Below are 15,655 nucleotides of genomic sequence, written 5' to 3'. Positions count from 1 at the left end.
GAAACTGATCGACCGATAAACCATATGAGAAACGAGAACTATTGGTAGAAGTAGATATGGAGCTATCAGTGTAGGGTACTCATAAAAAATCTTTATAAAACGCAATAGACTTTTTGGCGGGAACGCGAGGAGTGAAGTTGTGTGATTTGTTTTATTTTGTCTATTTCGTGTTTCTTCAGATTTAAATGTGTAATAACGGTGGTTTATTAACTGTTTAATATCTGTGAAAGTGCACAAATGTGGGAAAATGAAACAAAGCCGCTGGACGGAACTTCTCGGGTTCCTCCAAAAAGTCCACTGAAAAAATCTCAGTAAATGACCACCATTTTACTGCGATTATATTTCATTCCATATCATCTCATTTCATTTAATGTCATCCCAGTTGATTAATGCCTCAAATTAATCATCTTCATTTCATTTCACTTCATATTATCATTTATCATAAAAATAAGAATATAAATTAAAATAAGACATGATTTAAAGGTCTTAGTTACCAGGTCATAAAATCCATATAAAAAAACGCAATAAATCTGCACGCATTTTTTTTTTATTGCTTAGATGGGTTAACGAGCTCACAGCCCACCTGGTGGGCTACTGGAGCCCATAGACATCTACAACGTGAATGCACCACCCACCTTGAGATGTAAGTTCTAAGGGTCTCAGTATAGTTACAACGGCTGCCCCACCCTTCAAACCGAAACGCATTACTGCTTCACGGCAGAAATAAGCAGGGTGCTGGTTCCTACCCGCGCGAACTCACTAGAGGTCCTACCACCAGTAATTACGCAAATTATGATTTTGCGGGTTTGATTTTTATTACACGATGTTATTCCTTCACCGTGGAAGTCAATCGTGAACATTTGTTGAGTTCGTATTTCATTAGAGAATTCAGTCAGAATTCAGATGCCATTTTAAACTTAACCATAAACAAATGTGACCTTTAATCACAAAGTCGTAAAGACTACTATACTGTTAACTTAATTATGTAAAAATTGATAAATCTCGATGTTGTAATAGCATGTTAAAGGCGAAATTAAAAAGAAGAATGTAATTCAAATCGATTTTTTCTTTTTGATGTAAAAGTAGTGTGGAGTGAAATATGAGGTATACCTGTACATATGGCGGGCTTTCCGATTTTAAGAGGAAAAATACTGAAAATAATTTGTAAAAAGGGCTGTTTTAGTTACATATAATTTAGGTGATTTCTGCACAATGAACTGATTCGACCGTGCGTAGCTGGGGCAGGTCGCTAGTACATAATATATAATACAACAATCAAGACCTACGATTGTATACCTTGATGCTTATCGGGTGAAATTAAACGAAATAGGACACAAAAACGCCAATTAAAAGTTACAATGACTCAAGACTGGCTTTTAGTTGTTCCATAGATTGTTGTGCTATTTGTCCAGTAATGCCTTCAGGACTGTGAAGATCTTCACGCTGTAGAATCCTTGCAGAATCCGCTAGACATTTAATTGGTTCTTGCAATTTGTCTTTCAGTTGATCCGAGGTAATCAAACCAGCCCCGTATTCGTTTCTTGCCAAAAACATTAGTGGCGCATGTAATTCATACAGCATCATACCTAGGATTCAAATTGTAAACATTTAGCATTCATTTTGGTAAGAGTTGCTGTAGCAACTTATATCGGTATTTTGCAGAATAGCAGAAACCTGAATCTAGCTAACACTCATTTCAAGATGTCGCAATATGGGACAGGTCTTACACCACACAGTGGGGCCAATTATGATCGTTCTTGTTTCACGATTTCATAAAACTAGCTTTTAGATAGCTTATTGGTGTTCTGGTTGCCCATTAAGTAGTTAAAAAATCCCAAACATACGTAACATTGGCATCGATTTACCGAGTAAAAAACCCGTTCATGTGTGATCTCCCCATATATAGTTTTAGCTACGGTATTTGTACGACATGGGAACTTATAAAGTTGCATTGTGAAGAATTCGAATTTAATGAATTCGCCCTTGAATGCGATCGGGAGTAAGCAAGCGCGATAAAAATCGGCACATGGAATTACGTTTATTGCGGAAAAACACGGACTGTAGATATGAAGGTACTGAAAAGATATTTTTTTTTTTATACAATAAAGTGTTAAACTTACCATGGAGTATATACCATATATACATATATGTATTTTAGCATTTAAAATACTGAACGTACCTCTCATCCTAGTTTCTCCCGGCGTTATAACGTCCAAGGTTTTGAGAACAAGTCGACATAATTCTACTTTCCTTTCAAGCAAAACGTCGGGTAGCTCATCAATGTTATATTCTTCCACTCGACCATATAATTGCGCTAAGGAGTGCTTTAATGAAAGAAGAATCGAGTGTCGGGGGTGGAAGACTGACTTGTACTGTAACAAACGGTTTAGAAGTTATTTTTTCTTTACTTTAATTTAAAGGGAATTATAACTACAAGTAAGTTCATTTAGTACCTGCGATCCAAATTATAGATTTGATTAGACTCGCTTGATTAGAGTAATAAATTCAAAGCCATAAAATGTGCATACAAGTTCTACTTACTAATCGCTTTATCGTTTGTAAACCTGTTTAATAACTAAGGTTTACATATTGCACTGTCTACTTATGCACACAAAGCAAAACATTCGTTGATCAGATAATCTTACAGGATTCCTCCTAAAATGTATCTGGATATTATATTCATTATCAGATTCCGATACGGTTATGCAGCTACAAAATACATCTCTGGCTAGGTACTACTACATCCTACTTCACATGCTCTTTTTGATTCCTTTAAAATTCTTCCTAGGTTTACTTAATATACGTAAATGATAATAATAAATGTAGTACCTAATCCATTATAATAGAATAGTTATCCAATAAAAATCGATTGTCCAAATTACTTGTTGGTATTCGTTTTTTGAGTTAGGTGATACTAAAATTAATTTAATGGATTGTGTTATTACCTACAGCAATTATAAAATGTTGGTTTCGGTATGGACATAGTATCTTCTGTTAATTTTTCGGATTGTAGATTGTATTTATAAGCCAGCAAGGTGGGTAGCAAGATCCTAATTTTCCGCAGCGTAGCATTTGCGTGTTTGGTCCGAAGACCGTGTACCAAGAAGCTTCCTTCTTCGCCTCATTAACCTTCTTGATGTGAGTCCCAAGGAGGGCGATGGTTTTCACATTGCAATGTCTATGAAATTCGTTAACCAATTAACATCAGGTGAAACTGTATCGAACGTATACTTTAGTAATTAAAAAAGCTTTAAAGGTAGAGCAAATACTTCAATGTAATTGAGATATCGTGACTGTTTACCAACTTTAGTATTAAATTGTTTCAAATTAACGGTCATAAAGTCTTATGGATCACGTGGATTTCAACTTTGTATAATAAATTTATATTTAAATGCCAAAAAAATCCACAAGTGGATTCTTTGAGATTACAGTTGAGTGATATTTTTTATTTATCGTAATAACAATATCTTACCGACTTATTTACAAAAAAAAACACGTTCTTATGTACACGTAATAAGGCATTATCTATGGCCTATAAATAGTTTGATATCATGAGTAATAATTAAAGACAACAGATAAGAGGAGTCAAGCTACAAACACTTTTTTTAAGTCAGATAAGAGGGGTAGAGGTCCCAAACGATGGTCGGACCAAATAGCGGAGGAACTGGGGAAACCTATCAGCGACGCACTCCACCGGGCTGCAGGGCGGGATCGATGGAGACAGTTGGTTGACGAAATCGGACGGAGTCACGATCCTCAGCAGTGAGGGACCGATCGAAGAGAGAGAGAAGAGGAGTCAAGCTACAAACACTTTTTTTTCTCTCTCATCTGTTAGCCTTGAGAGGATATGTCAGCGTAACCTATTAAGTAGGTGAGCTCACGGAGTTCAAACTAGAAACACTGAAATTCAAAGTAAACCTTTTTAATTGTTGCTTCTCGTTGTTCGATCGCTGCTGGGCCAGGTTCTAGAGCGTCCAACTGTTCTGTCTCAGCTTGAACGACGGCGAACATCTTACGGATGGCGGCACTAGATGTCTTAAAGCCACAGTTTTTATCTGAACACATCCACATTGCTTCGTTTTCTGGAATATTTAGTGACAGTCTTAATACCTTTGCTCATTAAATATAGCCAGTTAATACAGTAGATTTTTTTTTGTGTGTGCCTTAGTTAAAGTAAGATGTGGTTAATGTTACCAGTGATACAGCGTCTTGTAAGCCTGCGCGCTAGGTACCACTACCTTGCCTATATCTGCGGGGAAGCAGTAATGCATTCGGAGGTGACGAGTGGGACAGACTTTATACTATACAATGAAGCTTAGACCTCATGTCTCAAGGTGGGTGGCAGTATTAACGCAGTAATATCTACGGACTCCAGTAATCTCTTACTACCAGATAAGCTTTGAGGTCGTTTACCCGTCTAAGCAACAAAAAATTAAGAATTGAATTTAAAATTCATGACCATAACTAAGTCTATAAAATCTTATCATGTATCACTAAACTTATCTGCGACTATTTACCTAGAGGATTTGTTGGCAATATAACCCCGTCGTCACACTTGCTACATTTGAGTGTGCTAAGATGTGTATTGAGCTCCGTTGGATCAGCGCAACGATGACAGTCGCAGTAAAAAAACTTTGATTCAACAAGGAATTCTCTTCGCACTAAAGTTGGAGACAGAGCATATGTGTAACATAAATACAAGTTTTCCCCGGATTTTATAGGAATAGCTGCCCTGACCTGAACTCTGTAAAATGGGTATACAAAGTATATAACGTAGGTAATGGTAATAGTTCATTAAGTAGTTCGAGAATCGCACCGCACGGAATAAGCATTTATAATGTCTATTACGATTAGGAGCACAAAAATACATATTTACAAATATTTATCTGAGACGATTATTAATGTAATGGATTACTATTATTGTATCGAATCTATAAATGCATAAAAGTAAAATGAATTAATTGAAAAAGTACCCTGAAACTCACCGGTAGTCATTGCTAAGTACGGTATGAACTATATTTGGAACACAGCTGTGTGCTGTGATAGCTAATCGAGGATATATAGCACGAATACTGAAGCCTCCATGTGATGGAACCTCAACTGAATTTACCTATTTAAGAAAAGGAATACGATGTTCAATTATCAAATAAATGGAATTGTATTTTTTGCATGAATATGACTGTATTGTGAAGGGTTCCGTATATAGAATTAACTTTCAAGATAAATAATAGGGGTTGATGTATGAAATCACCGTTTTGTAATAGGTACTTCGAACATAGAACCTTCATTGTTTGAGATTTTTGAGTGAAACTTTTTTCAAATGGTACCTATGAGGTTCTTCGTTTAAAAAATATGCAACATTCGTTTATCGACTTTCAGTTGTTTTTTTTATTCAACTTAGAAAAGAAAGATGGATACTTCGAAAATTTGAGTGATTTTTGAGTATGAGTTCCGACGCGGAACTATCGCTGCAAAAACAGCTCGCAATATCAATGTTGCGTTTGGAGAGGAGACTGCTAATGAACGCACCGTGCGATTTTTGTTTAAACGCTTCCGTGATGAAAATTTTGATTTGAAGAACGAACCACGTGGACTGCCATTTTTTTCGTGATTTGGACAATTTTCTACGTGATAAAAAGTTTTCTTCCCAGGGAGCAGTACAAAATGCTTTCACACAGTTTGTAGTATCTACATCACCAGAGTTCTATCGCAAAGGACCTTCGCATAAATGACCTTCCTATTAGGTGGCAGCAATGTATAGATAATAATGGTAGATATTTTGATTAAATATTGGTGCGGCTTGCGATTTTATTTGCTGGTTGAGAGGCTTGGTGAATTTGGTATTCGAGAAATAATACTGTTTTGTCTGTGGCGTATTTTTCTACAGTTAGGTGTTTATTGTTCAAACTTTTTTACATGACTAAAAATGGTGTGTGTTACACGAATCGAGGAGTGGGGGTAAGGGGAACAATATGGACGACTAATCGCATGACTGCAAATTTGCATATCATCGTCCTCTACTCGTCCATCAGTAATACGAGTACGATCTCGAACATGCCCCCGGCCTTGGAAGCAGTGGCTTTCAATGTTCTTGCGTTTCATCCACATCTTGGAAGAGAGGACAAATTTTCGAAAAGGTGCGTCTCACCACACCCGCTGCCGTCCGTATGTCAGCCACTCGGGAAATGCCGTCTGAACCTGGTATTGTGCGAACCACACGTCACGCTTCAACTCATCTTTATTCACGGTCCACTTCGCTCGCACCTGCAGCTCAGAAATATATTCTTTAGTCCATCGATTCCAAAACTGTTGACGAAGTAGTTCCAACCTCTGGTATCGCTGTAGGCGGTTAATTGGTACATCGCGTACGTCATCGCAGACTGGAGCAGTAAGTGGTCGACCAATCAGGAAATGGCTTGGAGTAAGCGGTGAAAAATCCTGTGGATCAGAGGAAAGAGGGGACAAAGGTCGAGAGTTTAAAACAGCTTCTATTTGCGCTAATACTGTGCTATACTCTTCGAATGTCAGGTGCGCGTTTCCTACAATGCGAGTAAGATGATGCTTGCATGATTTTACACCTGCTTCCCATAAACCACCAAAATGCGGGGAATAAGGTGGAATAAAACGAAATTTTATTCTTTGACTAGTGGCATATTCTAAAATCTCTCCACTACATCTGCGTAAGAAGTTGGTGAAGTCATTCATAAGACCTACAAAATTGCGACCGTTATCAGAAAATATTTCTGAAGGCTTACCGCGTCGTGAGATAAACCGTTTTAAAGTTAATAAGTAAGCTTCACTCGAGAGGTCACTTACCAACTCCAAGTGAATTGCGCGTGTCACGAAACAAATAAATAAACAAATATAACCCTTTACAGGTTTTGCGCCCCTACCTTTGCGGTTCAGTATGAGTATTGGGCCAGCATAATCTACTCCACATCGAACAAACGGTAAACTAGGAGTAATTCGTTCTTTGGGTAGGTTGCCCATCATTGGGGTAAGGGTCGTACCTCTAATACGCGTACACGTAACACAGCCGTGTACTACTTGGCGAGCTAAATTCCTACCCCCTATAGGCCACCAGGTTTCGCGAACATGAAAGAGTAACGCTTGCGGAGCCGCGTGAAGAAGCTGAATATGCTCATGCCGAAATAGTAGAAGAGCAAAATAGTGTTTGCTCGAAATCAAAATCGGATGTTTTTTGTCATAGGTAAATTCATCAGAATTAACTAAACGACCACCTACGCGCATTATTTTCTGATCGTCTAAAAATAAATTTAATTTTGACAAATGACCTTTACTCTTAACCAGGCCGCTACCAGACAACAGTGCATATTCAGACGGATAATATTCCATTTGAGATAATCGTACTAATGTTTTTTCAGCATAATCTAATTCATCCACACTGAGATGACATGTGCGCTTGTTATATTTAAAACGACTATTATGTATGAACCTTAATGCAAATGCCATCGTGCGATGCATACGTTTGAATTGTGAAAATCTGTGAAAGGGGAACACTGATGATTCACAGGAATTGCAAACTTCAGCAGTTGTAACGACTGATTTGACTTCAGGTAGCTCACTATGTTTGAATGAATCGGCATCATTGTGATTCTCTATAGAAAAGGTATGAGTTTTAAGAAATTCCGGTCCCTCCCACCATGAGACAGAAGAAGAAAGATCTTCTAAGCTAACACCGCGTGATGCAAGATCAGCAGGATTGTTTTCGCCGTTTACGTGACGCCAAGGGAAGTTTCGCGTTAATTCATGAATTTCCGCAGTCCTATTTTGTACAAACACCTTGAGTCTATAAGGCGGCATGTGTAACCAGCCTAACACTATACTCGAATCCGTCCAGAAAACAACGTTATTAAACTTCCAATGCAATGAATTACGCACCTTGTCATACAATCTAGCCCCCAATAAAGCTCCACAAAGTTCGAGACGCGGTATACTTAATGTCTTCAGCGGCGCGACCTTTGTTTTTGAAATTAATAATCTCACCGATACAGTCGAGTCAATACTAAACTGTGCGAATATAAATGCACGCGCCATACGCTGTCTGAGACGCGTCACTAAAAACATGCAGTTCAATATACATACGTTGCACACCTATAACGTGGCGAGGTATACGGATTGTGTCGAGCGCTTGTAGTGAATTAACAAACCGGTTCCATACTCGCGCTATATGATCGGGAACTGTGTCGTCCCAGCCCATTTTAAGTAGCCACAATTGTTGTAAAAGCACCTTCGCAACAATTATAACGGGACTTAGTAAGCCTAGAGGGTCGAAAATTTGAGAAACGTTAGATAAAATAGACCGTTTTGTGATGGGTTCCATACTAACATTAATTTGCATATTATTAAAATAAAATTCGTCACTTAGATTATGCCATTCTAAGCCCAAGATTCTAGAAGGTGTATTATTTTCAACTGGGGTTAATAGTTTTGACTGATTGGGTGATTGGCTGTTATCATTGCGCGCAAAATTAAATATCCACTTCCGCAGTGGAAAACAGCCACCCTGAAGTGTCTTTTGTGTTTTATCACATAATTGTATTAATTTATCTTTATTGTCCAGCCCGGTTATATAATCATCGACATAAAAATCTTCTTGTATGACTCGCGTGACGTCAGGGTCAGAAGATTCGACCGCTAATTGCTTTAAACATCTAACGCTTAAGAAAGGCGCGGAGGAGGTTCCGTATGTCACCGTATTTAATTTAAATGTCCTTAATGGATTCGACGGTTCGTCACGCCACAAAATCATTTGCAAACTGCGTTGGTCCTCGTCTACTAAACATTGCCTGTACATCTTCTCCACGTCGGCACATGCAACGTACTTGTGCTGTCTAAAACGGAGAAGAATTGAAACAAGATCGCCCTGTATAGGAGGACCGACCAACTGCAAGTCATTAAGTGACTTACCGGAGCTGGATGGTGCGCTAGCATCAAACACCACTCGCAGCTTGGTGGTGGTGCTGAGCTCACGGAACACACCGTGATGTGGCATAAAATAACACGGGGATTCATAGGAATCTACCTGCGTCATGTGACCCAAACTCTGATATTCCTGCATAAAATTGGAATATAAACGTTTATACTCAGGTGAGCGCTGCAGTCGTTTTTCTAACGCTAAAAACCGACGCTCTGCTTGCGTATACGAATCACCCAAGACTTCAGGTGACTGATTGAGCGGAATACGTACACAAAACCTCCCTTCGCTGTTGCGTGTAGTAGTGCGAATGAAGTGTTCCTCGCATGCACGTTCTTCCTCAGTCTGCGCGTCTCTGATCTTAGGTAATTCCTCGATCTCCCAGAACAATCGAAGTTGCGTATCTAAGGCGTTAGTTAAATTGCAATGTATTTGCGTATTTTTTCGCGTGTAACTATTGTTAATTGGACCAGAAATAATCCAACCTAAGCTGGTATTTTGTAAGTACGGGCCATTAGGTAGTCGAATCTTTCCTTCTCCTAATAGATCCCAAAACAGGTCTGCGCCTATTAAGATGTCAATGGGTTTAGAACCTAAAAAATCAGGATCGGCCAACCGTATGTTGTCTGGAATACAGAACTGCGCGCCTAATTGACATACGATGGGCACCGAGGCTGTGATTTTCGATAGCACGTAACAATGAATGCGCGTAGTGAACGTATTATCGATGCAAGACTTAACAACGATGTTACAAGCTTGAGTAGAATGTATGACCGTATCACCTACGCCTCGTACTTCGTTTGTGGACTGTATTAATTGCGTATTTAATAATTGGCATAATGATTTTGAAATAAAGCACCGTTGGCTTCCGCTGTCGAGTAGTGCTCGCGCTTTATGATAGATACCATGTACATCGGCTACTTCGACAACAGCCGTGGATAATAAAATAGACTGCACACTTACAGATTCATTGCATTGTGTTTGCATGTGTGATTTGTTTACCTGGATACGAAGCGAGTCAGTGCAGGCAGCGGGGGTCGCGGGCGCGGGCACACGAGGCGCTCGCACATCATCGGTTATTTTATCTCCTTCAGTACTCGTTGTAGCATGGAACGATATATCACTAGCAGAGTTATCATTATGAATTAGCGAGTTATGTTTTTTGTCGCATTTTCTACACGGCCCAAATCTGCAGTTATTTAGTGTGTGTCCCGAACGTAAACAATTCTTACATAAATTATGTACCCGTATAAGTTTTAACTTTGATTCTAAATCGCTTTCTATAAACTTATTGCAAGAATAAAGTGGATGATTCGCGTTGCATTTAACACACAGTGCTTTACCGCGTAATTGACGATCGTACGACTTATTCGGGCTGCTGGAAACATTGCAGTGTGTTGTATAGTTATATTTATGTTGTTTTTTGTTTTCAATGATTGTTGCTGTCGTATCTTTACTATGTGAAAGCTTCAATGTTTCCAACATGTCCGCGCGATGTTTGAGAAACCGAATTAATTCATCCAACTTAATCGTATTTTTAGAATTACTTTCGTTCAAGAATAAAGTGCACTTGTGGGTCTCCCATTCGCGTTCACTGATCCTATCTAATTTTGACACGATAATATAATTGATCAGTGTATCCCAACTGTCTGTGGGTTCACCAAGTATTTTTAGTGCGCGTAAATTCTTTAAAATAGTGTCGATTAAATTTCTAATTAAAATAGGAGATTCTTTGGCTAGTGTGGGAAGAGTAAACAAAGCCTTTACGTGGTTGTGCACTAACAGCCTACAATTGTTATACCTATTTAATATCAACTCCCATGCAACCTCATAATTATCAGAAGAAAATTCGATGGAATGAATCACTAGTTCTGCATTACCCTTTAGACATGATTTTAAGTAGTGAAATTTTTGTATATTGGAAATATCTTTACAATTATGAACAAGCGACGTAAATGTATCTCTGAACTCAAGCCAGTGTTCATAGGCACCGTCGAAAGTAGGCATGGAAATAGTGGGTAGTTTTACTGGTGCTTCGCGATTAGAATTGTGACAAGACTTGGAACAGCTCATGACCTCATCATTATTTAGCATAGATTCTGCGTGAGCTAATGTGCTATAGTAACTGTTCTCAAAAAGTTCTCGTTGATCACACTGACCCGCTAATTCACTTTCAGAAACATTTTCTTCAATCTTTGTTTGAATGTCGTTAAATTCGGAAAACAAAGTAGCGGCACCTTGAATTCTCAACTTTAAATCTATACGAATTTCATTATTAAAGACACGTTCGTCACTATTCTCCAGCGATGTTACATGGTTTGTAAATTTAGTCAGTCTGCATTTAATTATGCCACGTTTTTTAACAAGGGCGCGAACTAGATCATTACTTTCTGCACTTAGCAGGTTGGGGGATTTATCACGAGATTTAACGGAATCAGTTGGCATATTGGTGGTAAATGAAAAGAGATGTACTTACAGTTATTAGTCAGGCAGTCTAAAACCACGACACTGGTGCTAGCAACGTCACCAGCTTCGTGATTGACGGTAAACTGTGAAAACTCGAAACTTCTATGCGGCAATCGTACTGAAATCAGTTTAGACACAGTATCACACAAAGAGAACAGGAGGTGATGGAATGAAGGAATGATTGACCCCACCGGATTGCGTATGATATTCGATGAAAGCCAATAATACTTCGATACCGATGTGCGCTTGGCCTCCAGTTGTCCTTTGTGTAGGCCGTAGTCCAAAATTCATCCAAAGCAGCGCGTCTTCGTCTTCCAGCAAATAACTACCGCCACTTGCAATGATTCCAATGGTCGCTGAATCTTGAATTTGGCTCGATGGTCCAAAAAATGGTGCGGCTTGCGATTTTATTTGCTGGTTGAGAGGCTTGGTGAATTTGGTATTCGAGAAATAATACTGTTTTGTCTGTGGCGTATTTTTCTACAGTTAGGTGTTTATTGTTCAAACTTTTTTACATGACTAAAAATGGTGTGTGTTACACGAATCGAGGAGTGGGGGTAAGGGGAACAATATGGACGACTAATCGCATGACTGCAAATTTGCATATCATCGTCCTCTACTCGTCCATCAGTAATACGAGTACGATCTCGAACAAATATATATGTCAAATGGAAAAAAAAAGAATTTCAATTTTTCAGTACAAATCGGCAATTTCATACTTTAATCCTATAGATATTGTAATGGTTCTTCTTCTCGTTATGCTTAAAATAACATGTAATAATCAAAAAGAGGCAGGTATACCATATTTTTATGTAATGTATAAAAAAACCCAATGGATTTTCGATTCGAATAATAGGTAATTAATTTGTAACAGGTAAAAATATTACCTATTTAAATAAAATACTATATCGTTTTTATAATTAATAACAACATACCATCATTTACTGGATTTTTTATCGAAGAGCGAGATTTACTGCATTACACTGACGCTTAAAATGTCATGTCTATAACTGTTACTTTACTGGTGGTAGGACCTCTTGAGAGTCCGCGCGGGTAGGTACCACCACTCTGCCTATTTCTGCCGTGAAGCAGTAATGCGTTTCGGTTTGAAGGGTGGGGCAGCCGTTGTAACTATACTTGAGACCTTAGAACTTAGATATATCTCAAGGTGGGTGGCGCATTTACGTTGTAGATGTCTATGGGCTCCAGTAACCACTTAACATCAGGTGGCATGTGAGCTCGTCCACCCATCTAAGCAATAAAAAAAAAAATAACTGTCCTTGTTTAATCTTACGACATTTTTAAAGTAAGCCGTATGTAGTAAAAAAGTATTTTATAAAGTAAAGCACTTACCTCAAGAATGCCACAAACTTTTTGTACTAATTCTTTATCGAATTTGTTTCCTAGCTTGCAATGATCGACCAGGAAGTTGACGACATTGACTTGGTCTGCAGACCACGTTTGTTTCTTTTGTCGTGCCTCAGTATGGGTTTCCATCGGCTCTAGCTCATACTGCCATCTGTGAGGATCTTTTTCTTTCGCTAACAGAACCCTAAAATGTACAAGCGATTTGTATATGATTATTATAAATTTAAAACAGAAAATGATACATTAGGCACCTTACGGGTGGAGAGCTTATGGCCTGAGAGCTGTTCTTGTATATTGGAGCAAAGCCACTTCCATGGAGGCACCGTACTAACAAAAACTCACCCTTAGGTACTGGCTATGGATTCATACGCTTATCATCAGTTTACCAACTGTGCCATGAGTTCATTCACCTATCTAATGCATTAAAAAGTAAAAAAAAACTTTTTGAGGTCTTTAAATGATTTAGGTTCATGCTTAATTAACGGTTCTTAATTCTTTAGTGTAAGTTTTTTTATTGCTTTGATGGAGGGACCAGCTCAAAGCCTATTCGAAGCTAAGTAGTTACAAGAGTAGTTACTATGGACATCAATAACTTAACTCCCCCAACTTTTGGAGAAATGAGTCTCAGTTTTTTCAGTACAAAGGCTGCTCCACCCTTCAAACCAAAACGCTTTGCTGCTTCACGGAAGGAATACGCAGCGTAGTGGTACGTAGCCTAGCTGGCTCACAAAATACCCAACTACCAATTTTGAAGTTTTAATTCATTATTTTAAAAAATATATGACATGTCCTTATAACCTCAATGGTGTGATACAGTCCAGTTGAGGCGCACAAGTAGTCCAGTCATCGACAGGTTGAAAACGGACTTTGGCTGTTGCGAAGACAGCGCATTCAGCAACGTGTTGCGACGAACTTTCGCATTCCACGCTACATATCGGCCAGCCGCATCGCGAACACAGTGTGTTGTCTACCGGAACGTAGCAGCCAAGACAAAGTGGTGGAGTATCTGAATTAGACAAAACAAAACTATTAGTGAGCGGATGTGTTATGAGTATCGTAATCACGCATACAAGAAAAGTACACCTGACACCGAATACTAAATATCTTTTACAACGATAATCGTACTGGGAATCGAGACCGGACTCCTCGGTGTCGTGGGCGGGGTCACTTAATTTACTAGAGGTATATGCTTGGAGTAATTTTTTTGCTGCTGTTAAAACAGACGGGATTTCATGTAGCTAGGGTTAAGTAGTTCAACTATTCACAAAATAAATGGCGTAACCTATTTTGAGACATAAGATCGAATTGTTTATAATTTCAAAGGAATCGTTGTAACGGTACCCCTAGCTAGGGTAGGGGACCCTTTAAACTGTAACACTGCTTCGCGGTAGAAATAGGCGGGACCTTACTTGTGTTGTGAGCTCACATTCGGCCTATCACAGTTTTGTTGAATGGTTTCAAATTAAGTAGATAGTATAAAGTTAGAAGTAAGCATTTACCTGGTTTTGGCCCAACGGCAAACGGTGTATCACAAAATATCAATTCGCCGGCATCCAAATCTCTACTAGCTACTAAATATCGTCCGTATTTATCGTTTTGCTGTATAGTATAATGACTAATGTCACTGCACATTTTCAATGTAATTATTCAAGAAATCCCGAGCACACAAGGATCTTGTGGAGTAAGATCTAAACGTCTGAGAGTTTGCGTCTGAGCGACTTTAGTATCTATTATAAGATCAGACTGTTCGAGAATTTGGCCGGTCAAACTCCCGTAACGTCCGATTTGGGCTTATATTTTGTAAATCATTATTAAAACGTAATTGTTGTTTAAAATAACAATACAGTACTTCAGCCATCGGTAATTAAAATGTTATTGTTGTTTAATTTATTTATATATTTAAAGAATGGTCAGCCAGATGTATCCCACCTGAACTATTCGAGCTGAATCCACACTCCCGCCCACCTGGTTTCAAAGAAAAACGCCCAATCTGGTGCATGCTTAACCACCTGAGAACGGGAGTTGGTCACTGTAACCAACTGCGGAAGAGATGGGGCTGGACGGAAAACTAATGCTGTGAATGCGGATGCCCAGAGCAAACTGTACGCCACATTGTCATGGAATGCCCACTAACGAAATTCGCAGGCCAAGTGGAAGATCGCAAAAATGTAACAGAAAAATCTATCGATTATTTCACAAGCTGTAAATTTAAATTATAACCACGCAGTGTAAACAAATTCCATACGATAAATAAATAAATAAGGGTTCGTTTCGAATTTCTGATTTGGGTGAACGAGGAAATTTTCAGAACAATCGTGACCTACATATAGCTGTCGGAAATGCCAGAACCATTCCACGTTTATAGTGATGAAAGACTGAAATGTAGAACGCATCTGGCGTGACATTAACTAATAATTCCACTGAATTTCTTATTTTATTTTATTTTATTTTAAAAGAAGATGAATAAAGAGGCTGAGTAGTTTTTTATATCTTAAATATATGTAGAATTGAGTTCGTTTCATCATTTTTTTGTTGTTAGTAACGTAAATAATACTACATTTATATTACATGTACATATAACTATATTCTGTAAATAAAATCAATGTGTGATAATCATACTATTAACGGGTGAGCGTATCAGAGATAGTTTACCTACTCATACAAAGTTTACCGGTGGTAGGACCTCTTGTGAGTCCGCACGGGTAGGTACCACCACCCTGCTTATTTCTGCCGCGAAGTAGTAATGCGTTTCGATTTGAAGGGTGGGGCAGCCGTTGTAACTATACTGAGACCTTAGAACTTATATCTCAACGTGGGTGGCGGCATTTACGTTGTAGATGTCTATGGGCTCCAGTAACCACTTAACACCAGGTGGGCCGTGGG

General features: G+C 38.7%; 2 protein-coding genes across 3 annotated transcripts; both read right to left on the bottom strand.

The window, feature by feature from the left end:
• Positions 1-1,172: 1,172 nt before the first annotated feature.
• Positions 1,173-14,571, bottom strand: SmydA-3 (SET and MYND domain containing, arthropod-specific, member 3). Its single transcript, XM_028173497.2, has 8 exons — positions 14,272-14,571; positions 13,571-13,778; positions 12,758-12,956; positions 4,986-5,110; positions 4,518-4,744; positions 3,919-4,082; positions 2,180-2,372; positions 1,173-1,586 (listed from the first exon to the last, which is right to left on the bottom strand). Exons 1-8 carry the CDS (start codon positions 14,402-14,404, stop codon positions 1,354-1,356), a joined length of 1,482 nt encoding a protein of 493 aa, XP_028029298.2. The 5' UTR covers positions 14,405-14,571; the 3' UTR covers positions 1,173-1,353.
• On the bottom strand, positions 5,861-10,108 carry LOC114250816 (uncharacterized). 2 transcript variants are annotated; one of them, XM_089740107.1, is made up of 2 exons: positions 7,903-10,108; positions 5,861-6,264 (listed from the first exon to the last, which is right to left on the bottom strand). In XM_089740107.1, the coding sequence occupies exons 1-2, from the start codon at positions 8,086-8,088 to the stop codon at positions 6,145-6,147; spliced, it is 306 nt and encodes a 101-aa protein (XP_089596233.1). In that variant the 5' UTR covers positions 8,089-10,108; the 3' UTR covers positions 5,861-6,144. The 2 variants fall into 2 exon arrangements, with proteins under 2 accessions (XP_089596233.1, XP_089596232.1); XM_089740106.1 differs by having other exon boundaries at positions 5,861-6,438; positions 7,903-8,355.
• Positions 14,572-15,655: the final 1,084 nt, after the last annotated feature.

The sequence above is a fragment of the Bombyx mandarina genome, chromosome 03 (assembly GCF_030267445.1).
Source record: "Bombyx mandarina strain Sakado chromosome 03, ASM3026744v2".
Taxonomy (NCBI): Eukaryota; Metazoa; Arthropoda; class Insecta; order Lepidoptera; family Bombycidae; genus Bombyx; species Bombyx mandarina.
The sequence above is the reverse complement of the archived record's forward strand: the minus strand, read 5'-3'. Positions and strand labels throughout refer to the sequence as shown.